The 11,068-nt window shown below is 48.0% G+C and overlaps 1 protein-coding gene across 1 annotated transcript; it reads left to right on the forward strand.

Moving 5' to 3' along the window:
• The first annotated feature begins 630 nt into the window (after positions 1-630).
• LOC124975315 (uncharacterized) lies at positions 631-5,868 on the forward strand. Its single transcript, XM_047538071.1, is given in 1 exon segment — positions 631-5,868. A coding segment is annotated over 1 exon segment (5,238 nt).
• Positions 5,869-11,068: the final 5,200 nt, after the last annotated feature.

The following is an 11,068-nucleotide window of genomic DNA, read 5'->3' on the forward strand; positions in this document are numbered from 1 at the left end:
AACCTGTACCCCAAAAAGCCCGGTGTGCCAGTTCACCGAAGCTCCGGCTGAGGTTTTACTGAGCACCCGCAGGCGCCTGTGTAACCAATAAACTGCCTCTTGCTTTTGCAGCCAGTGATTACGTGAGTTCTTCCTTGGACAGGGGGGCTTAGGGTCTTTCATTAGGAGGTCCCACCGAGATTTCCCTTCGACACCCCGAACCCCTGCCCGAGGAACGGCCAAATACTCTGGGAGGTAAGTTAAGCTGGCCAGCAGGGGGTTATTGTCTGTCTTTGTCTGTCTTGTGTAGTTGCTTTGTCTTGTTCGTTCTGAAGCGCAGCGATTGTACTTTGTAGGGGCACGCGTGTTCCATTTGTAATTTTTGGGCAGCCTGAGAAGGAGTTGATGAACTCTGACTTCTCCCCTGCCACCCTGGGAGACGTCCCAGGGATCCCGGGCGCCCGATTTTTCGGGGCCTCAGGTGTCTCCGAAGGATACACCGTTTTGAGATTTGGCCAAGAACTCCCCAGTTCGTTGGCACCCTTAGATACTTTCGGCTTGTGTCGAAAGCGCGCAGCGATTGTCTTTTGTGGTTTTGTCTTTGTCTTCTTGTGTACTTTTCTTTACCTCCTTTTACATCCTGAGGCAAAGATGGGGCAATCCATGGTAACCCCTCTAAGTCTCACTCTCGACCATTGGCAGGATGTCCGGAGCCGAGCCAACAACATGTCGGTCGAGATTACAAAGAAAAAATGGATAGCACTCTGCTCCTCTGAATGGCCAGCTTTCAATGTCGGTTGGCCCAAAGAAGGAACCTTTAACCTTGATCTTATTTCACAGGTCAAATCCCAAGTTTTCATTCTAGGACCCAGAGGACACCCAGATCAAGTCCCCTACATCGTGACTTGGGAAAATCTAGTCTCTAACCCACCCCCATGGGTCACCCCTTTCTCCTCACTTAAGCCCTCTCCCCCTTCTCCTCTAAGCCCCTCACCTCTCCCATCTGCACCCCTTGCTCCCATTCCGGCACCATCTACCCAAAGTTCTAGGTTGTACCCTATATTAGATAAGTCTAAACCCCCAGCCTCAAGCAGGTCAAAGTCGCGAACGATCCTTCCACCCAATGAATCCACCCTGATGGACCTGATGACAGAGAAACCCCAACCCTATCCACCCCAACCTCTTCCAGCTCCCCATTCAGATTCCTCCGAAGAAGAGGAAGAATCACCTGTCGCCGGTGCCCCTCCAGACCCATCCCCCATGGTGGGGCGACTCCGGGGACGCCGAGAACCCCCAAATCTGGGGAAAACTTCAAAAGCCTTCCCCTTGCGCCAGACCGGGGGCCCTAATAGTCCATACCAGTATTGGCCATTCTCCGCCTCTGATCTTTATAATTGGAAGGCTCATAACCCTCCTTTCTCTAGTGACCCAGTTGCCTTGATTTCTCTGATTGAGTCTGTTCTAGTGACCCACCAGCCAACCTGGGATGATTGTCAGCAACTTCTCCAGACTCTCCTCACCTCTGAGGAGAAACAAAAAGTGTTACTGGAGGCTCGAAAAAATGTTCCAGGGGATAATGGGCATCCCACTCAACTACCAAACCTGATCAATGAAGCCTTTCCTTTGACCCGACCAGATTGGGACTATAGCACTGATGAAGGTAGGAACCACCTACGTCTCTATCGCCAGTTGCTTATAGCGGGTCTCCATGGAGCAGGGCGACGGCCCACTAATTTGGCCCAGGTAAGACAGACTATCCAGCGGGCGGAAGAAACCCCGACCGCATTTCTAGAAAGGTTGAAAGAGGCTTATCGAAGATTCACTCCCTTCGATCCAGATAGTGAGGAGCAGAAAGGTAACGTCTCCATGGCATTTATCTGGCAATCAGCCCCAGATATAAGAAGCAAGTTACAAAGGTTGGATAATCTGCAGGACTATTCCTTGGCAGATCTACTGAAGGAAGCAGAAAGGATTTTTAATAAGAGGGAAACTCCAGAAGAAAGGGAAGAAAGAATTAGGAAAGTGCAAGAGGAAAGAGAGATGAGATACAAAGAGGAATTAGATAGAAGGGAAAGGGAAAGAGATCGAAAGAGAAATAAAGAATTAAGTAAAATACTGGCCACGGTCGCGCAGGCAGAACTAAAGGAGAATAGGCTAGGAAAGGAAAAAGGGCGAAGCAGGCCCCTCGTAGAGCATGACCAATGTGCCTACTGCAAGGAAAAAGGACACTGGGTTAAGGACTGTCCAAAGAACCCAAAAAGGCTTCCCAACTTAAGGAAGTACCCAAACCGAGCCCCCCAATTGCTGGCTTTAGATGATGAAGATTAGGGGCGTCAGGGCCAGGAGCTCCCCCCTGAGCCCCGGGTAACTCTTCGAGTGGGGGAGCAACTGATTACTTTCCTAGTAGACACCGGAGCCCAACATTCGGTACTAACCCAAGCTCCAGGGCCCTTGAGCAGCAAGACCACATGGGTCCAAGGAGCCACCGGGTGCAAATCTTACCGATGGACCACCAAAAGAGAAGTGCATCTTGCCTCAGGTAAAGTCTCCCACTCATTCTTACATGTACCTGACTGTCCATACCCACTACTAGGAAGAGACTTACTAACTAAATTGAAAGCCCAAATTCATTTTGAAAATGGGAAAGCCTCAGTCAGCGGACCAAACGGGGCTCCTTTACATATACTAACCTTTAAATTGGAAGATGAGTACCGACTATTTGATAGCACCCCACAACCCGATCGGAACATGGACTATTGGATTACTACTTACCCAGAAGCTTGGGCAGAAACCGGGGAAGTGGGGATGGCAATACGCCAGCCCCCTATAGTGATTCCACTTAAGACTACTGCCTCCCCTATTAACATCAAGCAGTACCCCATGTCAATGGAGGCTTACCAGGGCATTAAGCCACACATCCAGCGGCTCTTAGACCAAGGCATTCTAACCCCTTGTCGATCGCCCTGGAATACCCCCTTACTCCCAGTTAAGAAGCCCGGGACTAAAGATTACCGGCCAGTTCAGGACTTAAGAGAAGTAAATAAAAGGGTAGAAGATATTCACCCCACGGTGCCTAATCCCTACAACCTCCTGAGCACCCTGCCTCCCACTCACACCTGGTACACAGTATTGGATTTAAAGGACGCATTCTTCTGCCTAAGGTTAAGCCCCCAAAGCCAGGCCCTCTTTGCATTTGAATGGAGGGATCCTGAGAAGGGGCTCTCTGGGCAGCTGACCTGGACCAGACTACCGCAGGGATTCAAGAACAGCCCGACACTCTTTGACGAGGCTTTACACCAGGACTTGGCCGACTTCCGGGTAAGACACCCCTCCTTAATAATGCTCCAATATGTGGATGACATCTTATTGGCAGCTACCTCTGAGGAGGAATGCCTGGAAGGAACGAAAGCGTTATTGCAAACCCTAGGGCAACTAGGGTACCGGGCATCAGCCAAAAAGGCACAAATTTGTCAAACCAAAGTTACTTACCTTGGCTATGAGCTATGTGATGGCCAAAGGTGGCTGACCCCAGCCAGAAAAGAGACTATTTCAAGCATCCCAGTCCCCAAGAACCCCAAGCAGCTGCGGGAATTTCTAGGGACTGCAGGATTTTGCAGACTATGGATTCCTGGGTTCGCGGAAATTGCAGCCCCTTTGTACCCACTGACAAAACAAAACAACCCATTTACTTGGACTGAGGAACATCAGATGGCATTTGATCAAATTAAATTGGCCCTCCTGTCTGCCCCTGCCTTGGGTCTGCCAGATGTCACCAGACCCTTCGATCTGTTTGTAGACGAGAAACAAGGCTATGCTAAAGGAGTCCTAACCCAAAAATTAGGACCTTGGAGGCGTCCTATAGCCTACTTGTCCAAGAAATTGGATTCTGTAGCATCAGGATGGCCCCCTTGCCTTCGGATGGTGGCGGCAGTCGCCATCCTAATTAAAGATGCCACCAAATTGACTCTGGGACAGCCATTAACTTTACTAACACCCCATACCATCGAGGCCATTATTCGTCAACCTCCCGACCGCTGGATTTCTAATGCCCGGCTCACCCACTACCAATCTCTGCTGCTGGACACGGACCGAATCCAATTCGGCCCCGTTGTCACCTTAAACCCAGCAACATTCCTGCCCCTTCCAGGAGGACCTACCCCCCATAACTGCCAGCAGATTCTTGCAGAAACCCAAGGAACCAGACCAGATCTCACAGATCAACCTATGAAGGATGCAGAGCTGGTATGGTACACTGATGGAAGCAGTTATCTACTTGATGGGGAACGACGGGCGGGAGCAGCTATCACCACCGAGTCAGAGGTAATTTGGGCAAGTGCACTACCGGGAGGAACTTCAGCTCAGCGGGCAGAATTGATAGCCTTAACACAGGCATTAAAACTAGCTGAAGGAAAGAAACTCAATGTGTATACAGACAGTAGGTATGCCTTTGCCACCGCCCACATTCATGGAGAAATTTATCGACGGCGAGGATTGCTAACTTCAGATGGAAAGGAGATCAAAAATAAAACTGAAATTTTAGCCTTACTAAAAGCCTTGTTCTTGCCAAAGAAACTAAGCATAGTACACTGTCCCGGTCACCAGAAGGGGGATCACCCGGAGGCAAAAGGGAACAGGCTGGCAGACGAAACTGCAAGAAATGCGGCTCTAGGACCACAACTCCTAGTGACCACCCTATTGCCACAAAAGGTTAAGAAGTCGCCTGAGGACTTCGATGAACACTGGGTCTATGAGGACCCAGATTTGGACATTGTGCAACACCTAGAGGCCACCTATAACCCGGCTGAAGGCACATGGGAATACCAGGGAAAAACTGTAATGCCTATCAAACACACCAAAGAAATAATAAGGTCCTTGCACCGACTTACTCATTTGGGAGCTAAAAAGATGAGAACCCTCTTGGATCATGGAGAAGGAAATCTATACCTGCTCCACAGAGACTCAATCATCAGGCAAGTCGTGAGAAATTGTCAAGCTTGTGCTCAGGTTAACGCAGGTAAAATAAAATTTGGGATTGGAATCCGGGCCAGAGGGCACAAGCCTGGAACCAGTTGGGAAGTCGACTTCACAGAAATCAAGCCTGGTATGTATGGATACAGGTATCTTTTAGTTTTTGTAGACACTTTTTCAGGATGGGTAGAAGCATATCCCACTCGGCATGAGACTGCTAAAGTCGTAGCAAAGAAGCTACTGGAAGAAATCTTTCCAAGGTATGGTGTACCTGGGGCCATTGGTTCAGATAACGGGCCTGCCTTCACCTCCCAGGTAAGTCAGTTAGTGGCCAGTACATTGGGGATTAATTGGAAATTACATTGTGCTTACCGACCCCAAAGCTCAGGGCAGGTAGAAAGAATGAATAGAACTATCAAGGAGACTTTAACCAAATTAACGCTTGAAACTGGCACTAGAGACTGGGTGCAACTCCTGCCTTTAGCTTTGTACAGGGCCAGGAACACCCCTGGCCCTCAAGGACTAACCCCCTTTGAAATTCTGTATGGTGCCCCACCACCCGCTGTCAATTTCTATGAAACTGAGATTTCTGCTCTATTCACCCCCACCCTGCAGACCCATTTGCGTGCATTGCAGTTAGTCCAAAATGAAGTCTGGAAGCCCCTAGCGGCAGCCTATAAGGAACAGCTGGAGAAACCAACAGTGCCACACTCCTTCAAGATAGGAGACACCGTCTGGGTCCGGAGACATCAGAGCAAAAACCTTGAACCTCGCTGTAAAGGACCTTACACCGTCTTGCTGACCACCCCTACCACCATCAAGGTAGACGGCATTGCAGCCTGGATCCACGCAGCCCACGCGAAAGCGGCACATCCACAAGACTCCGCCCCGACACCCCAGGAATCAACATGGAGGTTATGACGCACCCAAAATCCGCTAAAGATAAGACTTTCACGTTGTTAATTATCTTAGCTTTGTTTCCTGTGATGCCCTATGGCAGTCCGCATGTATCCAGAAATCTAGTTTGGTCTATTCACAATATTGAAACTGGAAAGAAATTAGTCCTGGCTCAAGGGCATCATGCCCTAAACACCTGGTGGCCGGACTTAACTTTCGATCTTTGTAAGTTAGCTGAAGGATCTTGGGAACACACTCAGAAAACCAAAGGGGACTCCTATCCACCCTGCAGATTCCGATCTTGGTATTTTTGCCCTGGGCGCACCAGAACCTACCAATGTGGGGGGCCAGAAGCCTACTATTGTGCCTCATGGGGTTGTGAAACTAGTTCAAATGGGTATTGGCTCAAGGGAAAACCTAGAATGATTAAGCAGACTGATGAATACTCTCCATAACCGAGGCGGAATGAATAAATGGATATAAGATTCTATCCATGATAAAGAAAAAGGGGGGAAATGAAAGGCCCCAGCTCTTTGTCTTAAACCCATGACCTAGGACACTCTACCAAACCCCCCCCCCTGGGAAGGTTGCACGACCTACCTGGAGGTCGTTAAACTGATAACTAGGTTAAGAAAGAATAGGGCGGTTGGGAAAGCATAGATCATCGGGTCCCAGGGAGTGCCTGAACAATCAGCAACTGATAAGCGGGAACCAGGAACCATAAAAATACCAAGAATACCAAGTAATAATTGTGGATTTTTTTGGGATATAATAACCTTACCCTTCAAGTAACCTATGTGCTGTGTACGTGCTGGATTCAAAATAACCAATAGGAAACCTGTTGCTTACCGTGCGCGCGAAACCTGCCCCTTTACCCTATAAAAACCTGTACCCCAAAAAGCCCGGTGTGCCAGTTCACCGAAGCTCCGGCTGAGGTTTTACTGAGCACCCGCAGGCGCCTGTGTAACCAATAAACTGCCTCTTGCTTTTGCAGCCAGTGATTACGTGAGTTCTTCCTTGGACAGGGGGGCTTAGGGTCTTTCAATATAACAAGGCAAAGGCAAGTGTTGATGGCTTATGGGGTCTGGGGTCCCAGAAGCGAAACATGGTAGCAAAAAAAAAATTTCTCATCCAGTTTCAATTTTCTGCTCATTTTGTTTCACTTATTGTTAGTTAGATGTAAAGGTGGCAGTTTTGGTTCGTCGATAACTCCCAGAAAAGACACTCCACAGATACAGGTCTCACACGAGGAACTTTTATTCAAGCGGACAAAACGTGTCCGCTCGGGGGAAAGGGGAAAGGGAAAGAGAGAGAAGAAGATGGCGCATGGTTCTTTGTATTGGAATTTCGTGGGCTGGGAGGAACCAATCACGGAGGAGAATTATTACAGACTGACTGATGGACCAATGACATATTGGAACGTAATGTGGGAGGCAGGAAGGTTACAGCGACGTAAGCAGGAAATTCCTAACACTTATTACTCTCAAGATTCATTACAAAGAGATCGTGACTGAAAGTCATATCCTTGCACCTGCATTCAATCAGGTGTATTCACTTCCACTCAGAAAAATGCATCAATTGCTTACCAGTTCTCCTGTGATATGAGAAACATTCATGGGAGATGTCCTCTAATCAAAGGGGAGGGAGCAAGTTCTGGGCAACTAGGTTGTGAAGGGTGGAGGACTTCTAGTCTGAGGTAGGAGAAGGCACTAGGTTACACTCCCCAGTGGGTTTGTGAAGCCTTGGACAACATGAATTTTGAAGACTTGCTCACGAGACATGGCGTCGGCATGCCAGATTCCACCTGAGGTCTCAGAGGACCAGCCCAAGAACACGGTGGTGACATGGATCCCATGGCAATCAGAGACCATTCTGCTCCTGGCTGCCCACATTCAAGAAAAGCACTGGGTCAGCTGTGAGGATAAGAGGACAGATGAAGGGAGCGGGTGCCAGGGTCTTTTGTTTTTCAGGAAATGATTCTATCCTTGTTGATAGAATCAACATTGCATTTTTGACATTTATAGTCAACTAGAAATCAGGCTGTATGCGCTATGTAGGCCCCTGGGAGATATATCCCTCCAATTTTAGCAGAACCAGGGTTTTCAGTGAAGCCTGAGAGCTTGCATTTACACCAGGCAAGCTAGGTTGTGTTGTGCTCCATTGGCCCCATCATTCATACTGAAAGCACGGTCACCTGCTTCTACTGCAGGCTATTAGCCCCCACAAGGTCCAGTGGAACAGACTGGGACCAAGTGGTGCCTGGGAAGACGTGGCTCAACAAGCTGACCACCAGCACCAGTGGATTTGCACTATGACCCCACACTTCAAAGAGGTGAAACTGGTGCTGTTTTCCAGTGTTGATTCATTAGTGAGGAGAGGAGAAAAGAAAAGCAAGAGGTGAGAGGATGGAGGGTTTGGAGTCCAAGATTCCGTGTCATTTGTCTGTTTGTAATTTCCCTGAACTAACAGTGCTGCTGGGGTCTCCAACTCTGGTCTTGAGCATGGGAGGCAGGCACTCTACGGGAAGGGCTAAAATGCCAGTACACAAACATCTCTTCAGAGTTAGCACACTTGATCAATTAGAGTCCTAATTGGTGAAAAAGTATGCAGAGAAGCAATCATGACCAAGCCAAACTATGTCTAAGAATTCTTAATCCTCTTGTTCATGACCATCCAGCAAGGAACTCTTTTGCATGTCCATTCCCAAGAGCCGCGGTGTGTCCTGAGGAACAGATTGTTCCCCTCTTTGCTTCAAAAGGAAAATGGATGTAACTCATCTCTGAGCACAAATTTGTATCAGGGATCCAAGGACGCCAGAAGAAGGGGCAGCAGAAAGACTATGTGGGATTGAGATTATGCTCATTTGGTAACTATGAATGGAGATTTTGGGATCATTCACATATGAACCACTAGCCAATATATTCACAATCTACTGATTAATTCCTCGATCCTATTTTTTAAATATTGTTCCCTTGGTCATTTTCTTTTGAAAATTATAAACAGCAGAGACCTCTGCATAATGGACAAGCCAGTTTTGGTGATGGATCTTGCTCATCACCTCAGGAAAGGGTGAGGCAGAGGAAGATTTTCTTACTGTGCTATGCCTGTTTCCCTCAGTGAGTGGGTGCTTCAGCAATTTAGCCGGATGCTGTTGTGAGAAATAACAAGGCAAAGGCAAGTGTTGATGGCTCATGGGGTCTGGGGTCCCAGAAGCGAAATGTGGTGGCAAAAGGAAAACATTCTTCATCCAGTTTCAATTTTCTGCTCCTTATGTTTTCACTTATTACTCTCAAGATTCATTACAGAGAGATCGTGGCTGAAAGTCATATCCTTCATCCTACATTTATTCAGGTGCAATCACTTCTAGTCAGAAAAATGCATCAATTGCTTACCAGTTCTTCTGTGATATGAGAAACATTCATGGGAGAAGTCCTCTAATCAAAGCGGAGGGAGCAGGCTCTGGGCAGCTAGGGTGTGAAGGGTGCGGGGCTTCTAGGCTCCGGTATTAGAAGGCAGTAGGTTGCAAACTCCAGAGGGTTTATGGGCAACATTAACTTTTAGATGGGCTCATGTGACATGGCTCCTGCACTCCAGATTCCACCTGAGGTCACCGAAAAGTGGCCTGAGAACACGGTGGCAACACAGATCCCATGGCAACTGGAGAACATTCAGCTCCTGACTACTTCAAGCCCACATTCAATACAAGCACCAGCTCAGCTGTGAGGGTAAGAGGACAGACGAAAGGAGTGGGTGCCGGGTTCTTGTGTTTTTAAAGAAATGATTCTATCCTTATTTCCTGGTCAACCAGAAACCAGGTTGTAAGCGGTATTCAGCCCCGTGGACTATAAATCACTCCTTATCCAGGTAGGACTAGGATTCCAACTGAGGTCTGAAAGCTCCCACACCCACCCAGGCATGCTAGGTGGTGCTGTGCTCCATTGGACCCATGATTCATAGTGAAATTCAGCTCACCTGGTTCTACTGCAGGCTATTACCCCCCACAAGGTCCAGTGGAACAGGTTGGGACTGAGTGGTGCCTGCGAAGACGTGGCTCATCATGCTGACCACTGGCACCAGTGGATTTGCACTATGACCTCACTCCTTAAGGACTGTAAAAGCTCGGCTTCTCTTCAGATTCAGAAAACTAGCCTAGAGGCCGAGCAGCCACACAGAGAGATGTGTGGTGAATGCTCAGCTCCACAGAGCATGCAGTGCAGCGTCGGGGCTTAACTGATCATTGAATTGGAACACATCACATTACATCTGTCGGGTTTTCCCTACTAACGTACATATCTGCAAAGGAGACAGCTAAAACATGGGATGTGTGTGTTCTACGTGAAGATGTTTGGCTCCTCTAGTGGCTCAGGAAGAATGGAGTGAGTCATTCACTCAGCATGTTGGACGGAGGACAGAATGGACGTGACAAGAAAGGAGAGTAGTTCTGTGCTCACTCCAACTGGCAGGCCCCACCTGCTTGGCTGCTGCATTACGACTAGGTTGCACCCAGAAACTTACCTGGTGGGATTTTTCCAGCGGCCCATCAAACCAACTCAAGATGCAGAAATGTCTTGCCATTCGACATTCACACAATGGTTCATTTTCTTGACCAGAAAAATGCCCCTCAGTCCCAAGGGTCTGTGAGATATTGTCAGGAATCATCTAACTAGCCCCAGGAGGGAGGAGCCTACAAGCCTGTGAATGAAATAAAAGCCTGGCGATGGCATGATAAGCACAGATTCACAGGGCATAACACCAGCTTTGAACATAGACTGTTCTGAAAGTGGAATGGTGCAGAGCTTCCAAACTGAATTTTCAAAAGGGGAGAGTAAGGACATTTGGGGGGTGAGAAAAGCTGCAGAGGGTCTTCCTGGAAAACATCTTCAGAGAAGAGACTATGAAACTCGACATTGTTCATATTCAACCCACAAATTCCTCGATATATATACCGCCTCATCATACACTACTAATACAGAAAGTAGTTATTGTCTGTTCATTCTGTATGCAACCATGAACACCAACCCTAAGGTCATTGCAAGTACATCAGAGCCCCTGAAATGTCCTGTCTCTTTCTGTTGCTCCCAACGGAGAGTCGAATATACGTAAACTGATTCCTATATATTTCTGGCAGGAGAACCATGAGTAAAGGCTTTCCTAACATCACAGCTCCCACACCAAGACCTCCAATTTTAACCAGCTGATCCTGGAAAATTCAACCCTAATCCCT

Source organism: Sciurus carolinensis, unplaced genomic scaffold (genome assembly GCF_902686445.1).
Source record: "Sciurus carolinensis unplaced genomic scaffold, mSciCar1.2, whole genome shotgun sequence".
NCBI lineage: Eukaryota > Metazoa > Chordata > Mammalia > Rodentia > Sciuridae > Sciurus > Sciurus carolinensis.